Consider the following 16,341-nt stretch of genomic DNA (forward strand, 5'->3'; position numbering starts at 1 on the left):
TAAAGCAGCATGGAGCACTGGAGAAAGCAGTAAGTAAATTAACAAGTAGATTCATCAATGAAAATGTCAAACCACTGCAGCTCAGATCCCACTCAGACTTCAGTGAGGTCACATGTGCAGGGTGACATCAACAACAACAAAAAAAATCGATTTTTTAATTTATATTTAATAACAAAAATAAAGGCTAAAAAAAATAAAAAATAAAAATATTCAAATGAAAATAATAATGAATCTATTGCGTTATTAATTCTGGAAACAATACTTATTCCGGGGGAGCTGAATGGATCAAACCTTTGTTTAAAAAAACAAAAAATCCACATTAAAAAACGGGGATATAAGTGATTGTCGATTCCAGGATCTGTCGCGAATTCATTCCAACGTAACGCGGTGACGTCATTTCTCGCGCTTCTGCAGAAAACAATTCCGAATAGCTTGGAGAAGTGTGACTCCAACAGTTGGTCCCTCCCTCCTGTGGAAGTGCGTGGGCGCTCCCAGTCTGCCGAGACCCTGCGTGGGTTTGTCTCACAAGTTCACTGCGGCGGAGCAGCGGCGCGACGTGAAGGTAAGAAACAGTTTATGATCAATTACACCAAACTTTTTGGAAGGTTCTGGAGAGTTTCTGACGTATAAGTGATGCAGGGATAGTGATTTATTTCACTCGTCTAACTCTATAAAAGGTCATCTAAGTCGTACGTAACACGTAATTTTGACAAGTTAAAAAAATACTAATGCATAAATAAAATTAAATCCTAATAATGCACTTTATCAGCGTATTTTATATAAATGTGACCTTCCACTTTTCTTATTCCAGTTGTATATTAAGCAGTATAAATAACAATATTTAGATGTTTTTTGTTTTTTTTATATATATCAGATTTGTTAAATGACATGTATAAGTAAAACGCAACTTCATCAGTAAATGAGATGAGTTTTCATTCTTTTCAGTTCTAATCAGACAAAATATCATCAACCAGTTTTATTATTTTTTTATGTGCAGATCCGGTCACCAATGTCAAAGGTTAATTTGTGGCTCCGAGCATGTTGTTAAAAATCCATCCAGAATTCACCTGATCTGACGCCAAGCCAATTTCATCAGATAACATGTTGCTTTCGTGATCTAACTCCCAATATATAATCCACTAGATATTGATTGTAAAAAGTCTCTGGTGTTGTGATGTGCCACAGTTGTCGGCTCCCTTTCCCTCTGCAGGATCTGCTGAAATGATTTTGTACCCACTACACAAAGAAGCCATTGATTCTGCACTGCACTTTGTGTGGTTTTGTCCAAGCCAGCAAGCAAATTGCTACTACAGATGTCGCATTTATTTATTTGACCTTCAAGCTGTTTGGGTGCAGAGGCTGTTGCAACCTTTTGAAGTGATGCGATCTGTGTCTCAATAAGTTAGATAAATGGGACAATAGACTGAGCTAGGATTCTCATGAGCAACTCTGAGTAGCAATCCTGAAACTAGATGTCATCTTAATGCGATTTACTGGATATGAAGCAAATATGAAATCACACTCAGACGTCTGAACTGTTGTCCTCAGTCCAACTGACATAGAATTTCCATTGTTTATGGTGCCATTATGATTATTGCTTTATTCTAGTGATTCTGACAAGCTTTAATGTTATAGCTGCAGGTTTCCCTTGTGCAGTGGTCAGTGGAAAAGTCGTGCAAGGAAGGAAAGGGCTGAACCGTTGACAGAGTTAGATGTATTAATGCTAGAGGAATTTCGATTTTTGATCCAACAGAAAAGTTATTGTAGCATGTAATGAAGGCTACAAAACAGCAACATCTGAAGAGAAAGTTGACCTTGTATGATGAGTCACATTTCCTTTCACTTCCTGTGGTCATTGTTGGTGTTTTAGGCAACTTGGGCAGTCACTAACCATCATGCTTCAAGCGTACAATTCAGTCTCACAAATAAACATTTAGCGTGCGCTGCAGTGCATTATGGGACTTGACGGTGGAAGTGTTTTAAATTGACAGCCATATACAGTATATAAACACATGACAGACTGTGGCCAAAGAGCCTTGAGTTTCAAGTCCATGCTCGACAGAAGACATATGGATGTCAAATGTGAAACACGTGGTTTTCAAAGTCAAATGCATGGAGGTCTTCTCAGTCAGTCTCTGGCTCAGCATTCGAACTTTGTGTCCACATTTTTCTTGGTATTAAATGCACATGGAGAAAAATTCTTGGCAATGCCCACATTTTATGTCAACAATCCATGAATTTTAAATTGATAAAATAATAATAATAATAAACTTGCTGTTGAAGCTGCAGGATTTTGTCGCTACAATATAATCTGTTTTTACTTAAAATTAAATGTATTTTTTAGTAATGGCTTTGTTGATTCCATTTTCAGTCATCCGATGTCCCCTCCTCCTTCTCACCTTCAGCCAAGTTTCCATAAGTAATTAAAAATAGCCAACAGTGCATGTGCCTGCAGTGCCGAGAGAACAAGTATCGAAAACCCCACTTTTGGGTGACGCTGTAATTTAAATGGAAGGTTCTGCTTCTAGTCCAAATGTGTGTTTCATTGTAAGAGTGAAAACTATGATGATTATTGTGTAACACACTGGTGATTGTTGAAGGAGGATAAAGTTGTGTAGTCTATGACACAAGGCTGTCAACGTCAAGCTTATGTTACACACTGATACTGTTAGCTCCATATTGTGCGTCCAATCAAGTGACACAATGGGTCCTTAAGTCGGCGGCTTTATCTCCACAGACAAAGACGATTCTTATCAAGCTGAAAGAGGAGCGGCATGGACGTCATCAGGGTGGTGCTTCTAACCTGGACACTGCTGTGGGTGGACCTTTGCATGACCCAGAAGGACTGCACGGGCGTGGAGTGTCCCGTCCTGCACAACTGCATCGAGTCTGTTCTAGAGAACGGCGCCTGCTGTCCGTCCTGCACTCAGAAAGGATGTACCTGCGAAGGCTACCAGTACTACGACTGCGTCCAAGCAGGTTTTCGAAAGGGGAAAGTCCTTGAAGGGGAATCTTACTTTGTGGATTTCGGAAGCACAAAGTGCTCCTGTCCTCGGGGAGGGGGGAAGATAAGCTGTCAGTTTATCATAACCTGCCCTGAAATTTCTCCCAACTGCATTGAGATTCTCCATCCTGCTGATGGATGTCAACAATGTGGGCGAATTGGTTGCTCTCACGGCGACAAGAAGTACGAGGCAGGTCACTCTTTTCAGCTCGATCGCTGCCAGGTTTGCCATTGCCCAAACGAAGGGGGGAGACTGATGTGTTCGCCCATTCCTGGGTGTAATAAGCAGAAGTGGACCACTACTACAGAGAACAACAACCCGTTGAGAGTCATCAGCAGTCGTCATGAGAGCCGCCAAACACATCCAGAGCAGTTTTCCAAGCTGGCACAGAGAAACACTCTACCACTATATAAGACTGACCCTCCCAGTTTTGGCACAGAAGACTATGACAACACACAAGCAGAGCCGACGGCTTCCACAATCCAAAAATTGGCCCTGCTGCTGGAATCTACTACAGCCCACACAGAGTCAAGCTCGACTGGACAAGATGACAGAAGAGGATCACAAAGAAGCTCTACATCTGAGGGAGTCAGCCCGGGTGAAGTTAAACACACCATGGATGACACCGCGACCATCACGAGCCGCAGGCCGACACAGGGAACCGTGGACGGCAGTGTGAGACACAGCAGACACAGAGCCACGCTTGACGGTGTGAAAGACACAACAAGAAACAAGAGCCGCAAACACAATGGGCATCACAGACATAATCATGCCATCAGGAGTCAGGACCTGGCTCACCACAGCCAGCAAACGGAAGACAGCCAGTCTGAAAAAGCTGTCGCTTCATACCCCACAATCCAGTTCAGCCCCACCAGCCGAGCTCCAGTCAGGCTGATGGAAGAAGAGGAGCAGCCCAGGAGACTAGCGCAAACCCTCCACAGCTACCAGACCCAAGAGGTAGATCCTGAAGGTGAGTTAACAAAAGCTCATATTACAGTGATCTCTTGAGACCTTTAGATGGAGGTCCTCGCTGGGGTCTACTCACACTTCTGTTCTGTAACAGCTCCTTTTTTTTCTTCCTGTACTTGTCCTCCCCTCACATCCTGCCTTTTGAGGTGGAATTCATAATCACTCTCCGCCCTGGCTCAGGTCCAGAAAAAACAATGTTCATGTCTCAGCGGACTATTGTGTGATTTCCCTCGGTAGAGTTTATCTACTTGAAGACTAAATATAAATCCACTCTCCCTTGAACATTGACCTTTCTGCTCTGTTGCTTCATTTATACCACTGCAGATTGTTCATAAATTGTTGACATTATTACCTTCAAATAAAGATTAAATGAAGATGATTAAATGTTGACCTACAAATACAATATTGTTTATACAAGCATCCAATAAAAGTTAAATGCTTTTCATCCAATTTTATTTCTCCAATTTAAATCTTCATTTATTTGCAAAGAACTATATAATATGTGCATTAAATACTACTGGGCTGACGGTGCAGTTACCCAAATTTGATAAAAATGCATCACATTTTCATGAAAATAAAACAGCTTGCTTGCACAACAGCAGAGCAGAGGTGTGCGCCTTTTTTGTCGAGACCTGTCCGGACTTTTCTCTGCTTTCAGCACTGGGCCTCCTTAGGTATGTATAATATATGCTGAGCGCGTCTTTGAGGCGTTTCTGTAGGAGTGGCCTCCTAAAAGATCTGTCAAGTTAATTCACAAAAGTCAAGTTCAAAATTTCAGGTTTCCAGGATTGACTAATTGTTGTTTTCTGTTCCTTATTGTTGAGGAACGCCGAGGTCAAGTCTGGATAAAGGATCAGAGACGTGAGATTGGGTTTCTCTCACCTTTGTAGAAGTAGGTGTGAGGTTAATGGGGTGGAAACGCTGGAGGTCAGAGGTCAGGGTTCATGGACTACAGTACATATATGTTCTTTTTTAACAGACTACTTTGTCACTAAATGCATTCTGTTTCAGTCCTATTCGTCTCTTCGGTGTGCAGACTGAGGGGGAAGGGCGTCCAATAGGACCTGGGATAGTATTTCTTGGGGGTGGTACCTGCGTGCGGCATAATACCCATGTGATGAATGAGACCACTGTTGTGGCTTGATTGCCAGACGCTACTCAGTGCTTCCCCATGAGCCAGTGTGATTACCAGTCTCCCGTGAGACCCCTGCTTTCCCAGTCTTCCCAGTAATCATCAAATCTGCAGAACACCTCCACACAAAACTTCAGCAGACACAAACCATAATATTTAGCCTAACAGGAGGAATGCTAGATGCTGTTAAACTCTCCGAAAGTGTGAAAAATGTCTTGAGATAAGGTGGGAAAAGCCAGACTTGTTTTGATCGCTAGCGCTGTCACAGCAGATGTATCATTTTCCTGAAGGATAAAAAGCGAGGTGAATTCCCTCGCTGCCCTTGTGAAAGTTCATTTGAACTGTGTCACCGCCGTGACTATCAGTCGCAGAGAGATAGCTCTCTCTCTCTCTCTTTCTCCGCGGGTAATCTAGGGTGGCTTTCAGGTCACTTCCAAGAATTCAGGAATCTACCATCCACAATATAGTCTCACTCAAAAAGTCTGTCTGATCCAGGAACTGCTGATGCTGCCCAGAACTTAGCTCAGAAATATCTGCTCCAGATGCATGAAACCGCCCATAAACCACCGCGATTGTATAAGTAGAAAGAGAGATTGTGATAAAATGAAACTCAATGACAGACCTGCTTATGCTTTTTAGGTATCCAAAAACCAATAAACCTGCAGCTGGAAATGTTTTGAAATCACTCAAGTAATTGTTTCCATATAAAACGATTTAGACAGGAAACAAATACAAATGGAAGAACATATTTCATAAAAAATTAGAGGACATGATTCAATTTTGGTGGTGTTTCAGCTCACCATCTGGACCCACAAATCTTTTTAAGGATACCTCACAGCTATGTGAGTGCTGTGCGAGCAAGTTCTGGAAGGCCAGTGCCATCTGCTGTCCCATTGCTAATTTCTAAGATTAAAAAGGTAAAGAAAATAAATACATGACATTAATACTGTGTGAAAAAAATTAATAAATGAGTGGCTTGGCCGAGACCCTCTTTGTTCCAACATATATTTATTTATGTGTTTATTTCTTTCTCAATTGTCATGCATTTCTGTTTTTTTTTAACTTAACTTTCATCTTTTGCAATATGTGTGTATATATATAAATTAAAAAAAACTATATATATATATATTTTACATTATTATTTTTAGGGGTGGGATTCGATTAAAAGCATTAATCTCAATAATTTGAGAATTTGTGATGAATTAATCTCAATTAATCACAGTTTAATTGCATAAGAATATTTGCCACAAGAAGCCGCATTATTCAATTTGAATGAATTTGGTATATTAGTGAAACAGGACCCATACATACATTTTAACAACAAAATACTGTTTATTTTGCATCAGTTGCCAATAGCACAATAAATCACGATGGTGGATATATTCAAGTTTTTATATCACCTCATTTAAACTAAAGCTCTTGAAAATATTTGTATAAGAATTTCAATTTTATAAGAATTTCAAATACATTCAGAGTAGTGGAAACCCTGGCCATTGTGTTGAGAAAAACATCCCTAAACAACAGCAAACAGATGCTTTTGTTTGCTTTTGTTCAGGGATTCCTCCATGTTTGTTGTTGTTGTTATCATCCTGGCTGCGATGTGACTCCAAATATTTCTGATACATTTATCCTAACACTCCGTTCATATTACTATTTATTGATTGCCATTTCATCATTTCATCCTTCCTTTGTAAAGGAGGATACTTTAGTGAACTAGTACCAGTGTAATTTCAGAGAAAGCTTTGCCTCTTCATGAACAAGAGCTGATCTTTCGGTGGACAGTCTGTAAACTTCTGAATAACCTGCCATTAAATTCTGAAGCTCACTTCTAGGTGATTCTCTGCCTTTACAGTGGCCAGCTTTGAACACCAGTCACTCTTTCTTGCCGTCCTTTTCTGTCGTCCACCTGAATTGTAAATCACCCAAGTTCACCAAGCGAAAGCCGTCATTAGCGGCGCTGTTCTACCCGGGACATGTCAGGAGTTGCTTGTTGCTACAACCTGATACGTTCAGAGACTGTGAAGTCACTCAGCGGAGCCGTCTGATGTCTAATGACAGGCCTGGGCTCACATTTTGAGATCTCTGTTTTGAACGCTAAATCATCAACGCTCATTATCGCGCAGCTAATGGAAGCCAGTTAATTAGAAGGAGTACAGGAAGAGACCCGGTTTGTCCCAGAAATGGGTCAGTTAAGAAGACGGCTTTCATCTTCAATGTACTTCTCTTCACTGTGTGACTCAATACATCCGTGGTTCAAACCAACTGTGTATATTTTGCCACTGTGAATGGGCCTGTGTTCTGTTGTAAGATGTGGTAAGTGAATCCACCTTGTGAAAATGAATGAGAAGGCTTAAGAAAATGTAATTTTCTGTTTTTTAAGGGTTCAAAGTAGGTTTGTTTAACGGCAGCTTTTCAAAGTTTGCATTTTCTCATTTGGAAAGCTTTAAATTATGCGCACGACAGCAGTCCCAGTAATTGCTTTGCTCCTGTTATGTATTGGCAAGTGAAGAATGGGCATATTTCAGAAGAATGGGGTTGACAAAATGTTAAAAACCTTGAGGCACATCATAAGAAGAAAGTTATTCATCAAGAGGTGCGATGAGGTTTTTCCTCCACCAGTAAAAGATCGGCCTGCTGAGAAAATCACAGGAACGACATGGCGCTACAAATAGTCATCTTGGGTTTGGTGGTCCGCCACAGTTCGCTCCAGTCAGGAGGTCAAGTGTTCATTATTGGTTTGCTTTTTTGCCTGGTCGTAGGAGTGTGTGAAAACTTTTAAGGTCTGGGAATGGCGGATGGTGGACCAAGGGCGGAGTCGTCGAGCAGATCTGCCTCACAAAAACTGTGGATTATTTTAAATTGTCGCTGACAGGAGGCTCTTTACAAGACACGTCCATTGGCTGAATGTCTTCAGAAATAATACATGAACATTGGCAAACATCTGAGGGACAGATCATAAGTTGTGCACTGAATGTCTGAACAGTATTGAAGACACTTTTAAAACTTAAAGTAGCACCTCCGAAAGTGGAATGTTGAGTGATGTCATGGACAACAGAAGCTACAAATCACAGCTGGAATGTCCTGAAAGCATGCAAATGCGATAATGTGTTGTTGCTCAGTCCACTCCGTGACCCACTTAGAAATGAACTGCTCACGTGTTCCTCCGCACTTAAAGGTCTATGGATGTCAAGGAGAGAAAGTCAAGGTCTCCATTGAAAAAGATGTGACTCACATTTTAAAAAGCTTGTCATTTCGGTGAAGCACAGACTCAAATATGAATCCAACTCCTGGCCCGTGGGCTGAATTAGGTCCGTCTCACTGTCTTGTATGTTCACTTATAACTAAATAACATATGATGCCATGTACGTTTGAGGATTAATAAAGTGACTCTTCTTGACATGAGATGCCCACATCATAACGATTTTAGCTGACCCCATCTCTTAGTGGATGAGAAATGACCACCACAATCAGCAACACTCAAATTCCAAGTGACATCATGTCCTCTCTGCTTATTTATATCATAAACAGCATTCGCTTTGGACCAGCCTTAATTTGGCAAGCAAACTTCTTATTGCAGCTGAATTCACTTTCTTGTGAGTCCTCTGGCTGCACTGTTTGAATCGGGATCTGGATGTTTGTGTTTCATTACAGTGTCTGCCAAGGAGCTGGTGGAGACCTGCTGCGAGACGGGCCAGAAATGGGCTTCGGCAAATGGTCACTGCGACAACATGGCGCCACCCACTCACGACAGACACTCCATCTGCTGGTGAGGACGGGATTAACCAACATATCTAATGAAGTAAATTGTGGTCAAGTTTTGGAGTTGGAAAGCAATTACTTGAAAGTGTTTTCGACTTCCTTGTATATAACAGACGAGCCGTAGCCATTAGCACAACAATTGCTACACAGAGAACTCTGACGGAACTTGTACTGCCGCTTGTGTTGGCTCTTCAGACACGCTCTATTCACTATGTGTGCTTTTCCCTGCCAGGATGGCTCAACAACAGTGTTGCCTCGGCTCCCAGAGAGAAAGTCAGTGTTCGGCTGGAATCGCAGCGGCCCAAGGGGGGAAGACATGCGAGGACAACGACAAATGTGGAATCAATTCCTATAAGGCAAGTAACCGTGACCTAGTGGCACTGCGAAAAAAGGTCACGCACAGGTCAACAGGGTGCTCAATCAGAAATTGTCCTTTGTGATAGTTACCTGTTTCCAGGTGCAGAATTACAATCTCTAAAAAAAAAAAAAAAAGCATAAAAGAGAATAATCTTGTGCAGGAGTGCTGCTCCTGCTGCTCTCTGGGGCTGAGGTTTCGCGACGAGGGGCTTCAATGTAAAGCCCATCAAGATCTGAGCTTCCAGTGCCAGCACATTTTCGTCGGCTGCTGCGAGGGAGAGGAGGTGTCGAAAAAAGACCCCTGGCAGAGAATCAGAGAGAGACCTGCCCTGTGCTCCATGCCGCCGCCAAGGAAAGGTATTAAGGATGTAGTTTCACATGAACTTATCACACGGAAAATGCTGATGCGTGCAGAAAGGAAAGGGGGTGTGGTCAGGTAAAATAAGTACCAAACGGGAGATTAGATGATGACTGAAAGATAATATGATTCAAAGATGGGTAACAACAAAATTCCTCCCTGCAGTTTCTGATGACCTCTACCCAAAAGAGGCTTTTTCCATTGGTGGAGATGCAGAGGAAGAGAATGGTGTGGAGGTTCCTGGAGAGGACGTGGACGAGTGCTCGATATATGAGGGCAAAATCTGCCACCACAGATGTGTCAACACGCCCGGCTCTTTCCGCTGCGAGTGCTTCCCTGGATACGTGATGCAGGACGACGCTTTCACTTGCGCGCCAGGTAAAAGCCTCGAAATGGACTCCACTCCTCTGGCCTTTGAAGTTGTCAGTCAGGAGGCGACCGCTTGCTGTAATTTGTCTGTACGATGGTGGTGTATTATTTTCCTGCTTGCTCCAACTTCCTTCCTGTCTGCGAACGCTGATACTGCATAATAGTAGTTATTCTAATCACAGGCTAACATCTTTTTCCTGCAGTGACAGCTTTGTACCACTGATCACGTCTCTGCCGTCGTCAGCTGCTCAGAGAAAACAAATATGTTTCGTTTTTCCACTCAAAATAACAACCTTTTATCTGCTACAGCAGTGACAGGCAATTAGAAGGCGAGTATATCAACGGGTGAGTGGTTTTCTGACAACTTCGACCGCCACTCACCCCGAGTAGCCGGGGAAGGCCCAAGACAGGAATCCGAATTTGACAAAACCAAATCAGTTTGGACGCAGAGATTCCCTTGATATTCAAACAATGCTTGCAGAAGCTGAGTTAATTTTCCGGCAGCGACCATCATCCAACACGATCTTGTCTCAACAGGATGTCAGAGCTGTTATTAAAGTCAGGCACGGCGCTCACTAATAAAACCGAATGCTTGTCTGCAGGCTTTTTCCTGTCTCACTGCTACATATGAAATTAGTGTCACGTGCCTCCCGACTCTTCACCTTCCTGTTTTGCAGAGACCGTGGACGAGGAGAACACACTGAGGGAGGATGATGACAGAGCAGCAGCGAAGCCTACCTCAGCCCTTCCTCTCCCCACGCAGCATGCCTCTCAACTCGACCCCTGCGAAGGTTAGACATGAACAAGGACAGATGCCCGCCTGGCAGATTACAATGAGTGTTTTCATTCATCACTACATGATAATCTGACAGAGGAACATTCATCTTTGTGGAATTAGATCTGCTCAGATGCCCTTTTTCCATTTCACGCTGGAATGTAATTGTGCTGGCGCCGATGCTATACGAGCTGCAATTGTGTGGGCAACAAACACCTATTTTCATCCCTCCATATCATGATCAGAGCAAGTTTCCTCTTGTTTGGTTTCCGTGACAACAGGGTGGAGGACCACCGTCAAATAAAATGCCAGAGACCAGCATGAGGAAATGACAACACCGAACCTAAATTGAAAGCTGTACTTCCGATGTGATCTGATGATAACAATTTTACAGGTAACCTCTGTGAGCAACAGTGCACCCCACAGGCTGGAAGACCACATTGCTCCTGTTTTCCTGGATTTTCTTTGAATGCTGATGGACAATCCTGCAAAGGCAAGAAATAAATGTGAAATTTGTGTGATAAGTGTGTCATCGTCTCATAATGTACTGCAACAGTTGCTGCTGCAGTTGTCATAAACTAGGTTGCAGTTGCGTTTTCATGCGAAGACACCTTTCAAAAAATACATTTTTGGTTTTGCACAACACATCGTGGTCACAAGTCCAAGGTCATGGTCTTGTCTGGACTTAGTCATGATAAACGCTCACCCACAATAACTCACATCATTTCCCCATTCTGTGTGTTTGTTCTAGAACATTGTATCATGTTAAAATTAAAACATATCTCAGTCTTTGTGGGCATCTTAAACTCTTAAGAACATTTCCTTGTTTCACATCTTAAAATAATTATGAGTTTGCATTTATATTAACTTTTTTGAGCCCTTTCAAGTTAGTGTTGGCCACATCACATTATTTCAGGTCCAGATTTGGCCCCTGCACCTCGAATTGCTCATTGCGAACACAAATATTTAGCACAAAGGATATGTGTTGAATTCCTAAAGAACATTCATATCTTAAGCAATGATTTGAATACACTATGCATCTTGAAATTATGATTTTAGTCTTCCATTTCTCGACGAAATCAGCTGTGTTTTTCGCAAAAGCTCATGGACAATCTCTTTCCCGGACAAGGTCTTTTTAATTTGTATCACATAGCATACAGGATACTTGAAAGTGTTTCTCCTGCTCACTTGTAATAGCACCTCTCCGTGTGTGTGTAGATGTAGACGAGTGTGTATCGCCGCACGCCTGCCAGATCAACGAACGCTGCATGAATACTGCGGGGAGTTTTATCTGCCAGAGACTGATCACCTGTCCCCCGGGATACCAGAGCGCCGCAGGCATCTGTGAAGGTACGACGCCACTTATCACGTTTTAGAAGTTCACGTCAACACTATACTACAACCATCTGTTTATTTTATAGACCAAAACTCTTTGTCATATTTACAAAACATGTTACTTGAACTGGATGGATCATGAAGAGAGATGAGATTTTATCACAGCTTATTGGGGATCTCAGCTTTTCATCAGGAACAGTAGCCTCTAGATATCTGTGTTGGTATTGTGTAGCAATGTACAGTTCAGGTAAGACACCTCCGGAGTTTTAAGTTATTAACTTCAGAAGTTCATTTGTCTTCTGAGAAGAGAGGCTCATTCATCATACAGAAACAGAACATGGCCATATTACTGCGTAAATCCGCTCCGGAAGACAGAGTAGTTCCAGCACCAGCAATAACGTTTGGACAGCTTCAGACAATGCTCTACACTTCTGCACTTCTCTGCTATCAGTGGGAGGTCTGTGCCATTTATCCTGCCTCCTGTTTCCCCTCTCTCTCAGTCTGAGTGTGTGTCAGGTTCACTCAGCTCTTGCAGACTCTGCCAGGCTTGTGTCAGGAGCAAGATGCTCAATCACTTTCTGCCGCTGTTTAGAGACCCGCTCCGTATCTGCGGGGCTGCTTGCCAGATCGGGTTTAGGCTTCCATCCTGCAATTACAGTGGTTGAACCCTGCAGGCTCTTTTAAAAGCATAAAACACCCATGTATTATGCACTCGGAACACATATGCGCCACAATTTGTGCTCTTTGGAGAGGGTTATTTCCCTCCAGTATTGGTTGGGACCGCAGCAGCAGATGTGGGGAGATGATTGACAGGAGGTAAATCCCAGGGTTGGCAGGTGTCAAGGGGTTCTTTGGGATCAAACCACTGTGATGTGCAGATGCACACTTAGATGAGGATGTCTTTGACAGTTGAGGGTTTATTCATCTGGCTGACATAATAAACTGTCGTTTACCACAAGCGCTGCGGCGATTAGTTACAATCCCATGACTCTTAAATAATGACTTGATGGAAGATGTGAAGCGGCTCCCTCTTCTCATTGTGGGAGTCACAGTGACATCCAGTGGCTATTTGCCGTACTGCAGCTTTCACTGCCTCACGCGTCCACCGGATTATCAGACTGAAACTAATGGTGTTTGACTTGTCTTCCCTTTGCAATTAATCATGTTCTCACTGCTCATTAGCTCATTTATGCTCCCTCTTTTACAGATGTCGATGAGTGTGCGCAGGGGACCCATAACTGTGGCCTCGCCTTCCACTGTGTGAACACAGAGGGGTCGTTCAGGTGCAACCCCAAACCTCGCTGCTCATCGGGCTTCACATTTGACGTGAATGGCAACTGTGTAGGTCAGTGAAAAAGACCAGGTCCAACTCATGACTTGTTGTTTGTCATGAAGTGCCACAAGGTACAGTTTCAGGCCCTGCTTTTTTTTTTTTTTTTACTTCATCATGCTAACACAAGTATGAGTTGTTGAAAGCACAATAAAGAGCCCGATAAAGTTAGAGTCTTAGCTGAACTGTTTTTTTTTCTTAGTTTTTTTGGAAGGTGAGTTTGTGAGCAAAATTAGTAAAACATATTATTTGACATGACTTAATTCACCCCACATTGTTTATTGTTCGAGGTGCCTCTTAACATTTGGTCTCAGGAGCCAAATGAACAAATGAAATGGCCTTATTTCCCTTTCATTTACCCAGCTATGACTTTCGCCAAACTTTTTAACTTTTCTGCTCACTCTTCATTGTTTCAATATACGTTTAATATATATACTTCCATTTAATTCATCTCCATCTGACTCTCTGATACTTAAGATTCTTGCGGTTTAAAGATGAAGTGAGGACTTGTCAAGGAAGTGTTCTTTTACGAGTTGGTGCGGTCAGGCCTAAAGACCTGCCACTTATTAATCATGCCAGATTTGGGGTTTGATTGTGCAGGTGAACGTGCTGCAGGGGCAGCGGGGTTAAATGCCACACAGACAGGAGATCAGAGATGTAGCTGTGAGGGGCTGCGGGAGGCGATAAAAGTCCTCCTGCAGTACAGAGCCACGCTGTGGAATTAGCCTCTAGGGGCAGGAACTGGGGCAAGTCGAAGCAGCGGCACCACTGTAAAAGGACATGTAAAAGAAACAGGGAAATGTCAGACAGCACAGCACACCAGTGTGATGTGTGTTTGCTTTGATATCACAGTGTGGCTGCCCCCGGTCTCTTTGTGGCTTCTAGTACCTCCAGTGCCGTGTCTCTGTCCCCCTTTATCGTCCCTTTTTATGCTCTCCCCTAGACATTGACGAGTGTCACGCAGCAACACCACCATGTGGCTCTGGCTTCAACTGCATCAACACAGTGGGATCATACATTTGTCAGCGGAAGATGATATGCAGCCGCGGGTATCATACGAGTCCTGATGGGTCCAGATGTATAGGTATGGTGTCAAAGTTTCAAAACTACAATGGTATATAGCATAACTTCCAACTCCTTTTTTACTTTAGATGTGGACGAGTGTCAGAGCGGTCTGCATCAGTGTGGGGACGGACAACTGTGCCACAACATGCCAGGCTCCTACCGGTGTGAATGCCAGGCTGGATACCAGTATGACTCCTTCAGGAGGATGTGCATGGGTACGAAAAAGACAGATCATCGGATACCATCTCGATCTGGGCCACATGGGTGATGTTTGCTGTACAGGCCTCTTAGTCATTTATTAAATCATTTAAAATAAACGCAAAATAAAAAGGTTTTTTTTAAAGGTATGCTTGACATTTTAAAGTAAAGGACAATTAAATGAATATATATCTATAGAATTTAATATTTTTAAATTAATGTTATGACATGATTCAAATCAAACTAATGGTGAAGAAAAGAAGTGGATTTACTAAGAAGCAATGACAGCTTAACATGATCAACGTCAGCCCTTCTGTCTCTCAACTCTGCAGCTTGTGTTTAATATTCTGCAGCTCCAAGGCTACTGCTGTTTCCCAGAATCTGCTGCTGGATAGTCCATATCACGTCCTCCGCTGCAGAGGACTCTACTCCCACTGCCGTGTCTCCTCCCGTTTCTGATTCATTGACCCCCATGATAATGGACTCTTGTGTTTACAGCCGTGAAGCTGGTGGCTCCTCCATTTACTAGCACATGCGTTTGCGCATCACAGACTCCACATTTCTCCTTAATGTAAACATCATGTATTCCTATACCAATATATACATTTGGGTCTGTTTTGTTCGTCATCTCGGGTGATGGAAATCTCTCAAAAACACCTCTCTTGATCACTCGTATGACAGTAGACTTGTACATTTCCATCATAGCTCGTGCTTAAGATCAACATATAAATGATGTGTGACCCTCAGATCCACAAATGCCTCACACTAAAACCCTCTCGTTCTCAGACGTAAACGAATGCTGGCGCTACCCTGGACGTCTGTGTGCCCAGACCTGCGAGAACACCCCGGGCTCCTACCTGTGCTCCTGCACCTCTGGCTTCCGTTTATCCAGTGACGGCAACAACTGCGAAGGTGTGTGTCTCTGAACAGGGCTGTGCGTGAGTCTGCGTGTGCAAGTCGGCGCAGGTTTTTGGGTGAATTTGCGGGCAAAAATATGCTTGTTTTCATGCCCAAACTTGTGAGTGTGTGTCCAGTGATGATTGTTTAATATGCTATTGTTGCATAAGACGACCTCAGAGTTCAAAACTGACTAAACATATATGGACTTCCAGACGTGAACGAGTGTCTGAGCAGTCCCTGCAGCCAAGAGTGCGCCAACATCTATGGCTCCTACCAGTGCTACTGCAGACAGGGCTACTACCTGAGAGAGGACGGACACACTTGTGAAGGTGAGCGACCTGACATAAACAAGTCATGTCATTGTTCTATCAAGTGAAGGATATGATGAAATATATCTTTTTTTATTGCCAGATATTGACGAGTGTGCACAGAGCATCGGACATCTGTGCACATACAAGTGTGTCAATGTTCCTGGCAGCTACCAGTGTGCCTGTCCTGAATATGGATACACCATGTCAGCCAGTGGACGCTCCTGCAGAGGTAGTACTTGATCTGACGTCATTTACAGACAAAGAACCATTGTTATAAAGCGCTAGTTGAGACGGTCTCTGTCATCCAAGACAGTAGGTGGCAGTATGGTCACCGAGGAGTTATGTCTCAAATCGTAGACATTCATGCATTCTCTCAGCGAGCACTCTACAAATGTCTGAAATTAACAGACTGATCCTTTTAGATATTGACGAATGCTCGACCGGCGCCCACAACTGCTCTCTGGCCGAGACTTGCTAC

The 16,341-nt window shown here is 43.1% G+C and overlaps 1 protein-coding gene across 1 annotated transcript in view; it reads left to right on the forward strand.

Annotated features, from left to right (window-relative positions):
• Nucleotides 1-488: 488 nt before the first annotated feature.
• LOC128749476 (fibulin-2-like) overlaps nt 489-16,341 on the forward strand; it is a 17,125-nt gene continuing 1,272 nt past the window's right edge. Inside the window, exons 1-16 of the mRNA XM_053849122.1 lie at nt 489-562; nt 2,738-3,975; nt 8,758-8,872; nt 9,098-9,221; nt 9,384-9,579; nt 9,746-9,958; nt 10,627-10,740; nt 11,119-11,217; nt 11,943-12,074; nt 13,267-13,404; nt 14,333-14,473; nt 14,541-14,669; nt 15,439-15,564; nt 15,765-15,881; nt 15,964-16,092; nt 16,286-16,341. The exon at nt 16,286-16,341 is cut by the window's right edge and continues 68 nt beyond it. Coding sequence (XP_053705097.1) covers nt 2,775-3,975; nt 8,758-8,872; nt 9,098-9,221; nt 9,384-9,579; nt 9,746-9,958; nt 10,627-10,740; nt 11,119-11,217; nt 11,943-12,074; nt 13,267-13,404; nt 14,333-14,473; nt 14,541-14,669; nt 15,439-15,564; nt 15,765-15,881; nt 15,964-16,092; nt 16,286-16,341 — 3,030 coding nt within the window. The 5' untranslated portion in view covers nt 489-562; nt 2,738-2,774. The remainder of the gene's footprint in view (nt 563-2,737; nt 3,976-8,757; nt 8,873-9,097; nt 9,222-9,383; nt 9,580-9,745; nt 9,959-10,626; nt 10,741-11,118; nt 11,218-11,942; nt 12,075-13,266; nt 13,405-14,332; nt 14,474-14,540; nt 14,670-15,438; nt 15,565-15,764; nt 15,882-15,963; nt 16,093-16,285) is intronic.

Source organism: Synchiropus splendidus, chromosome 18 (genome assembly GCF_027744825.2).
Source record: "Synchiropus splendidus isolate RoL2022-P1 chromosome 18, RoL_Sspl_1.0, whole genome shotgun sequence".
NCBI classification, from domain to species: domain Eukaryota; kingdom Metazoa; phylum Chordata; class Actinopteri; order Syngnathiformes; family Callionymidae; genus Synchiropus; species Synchiropus splendidus.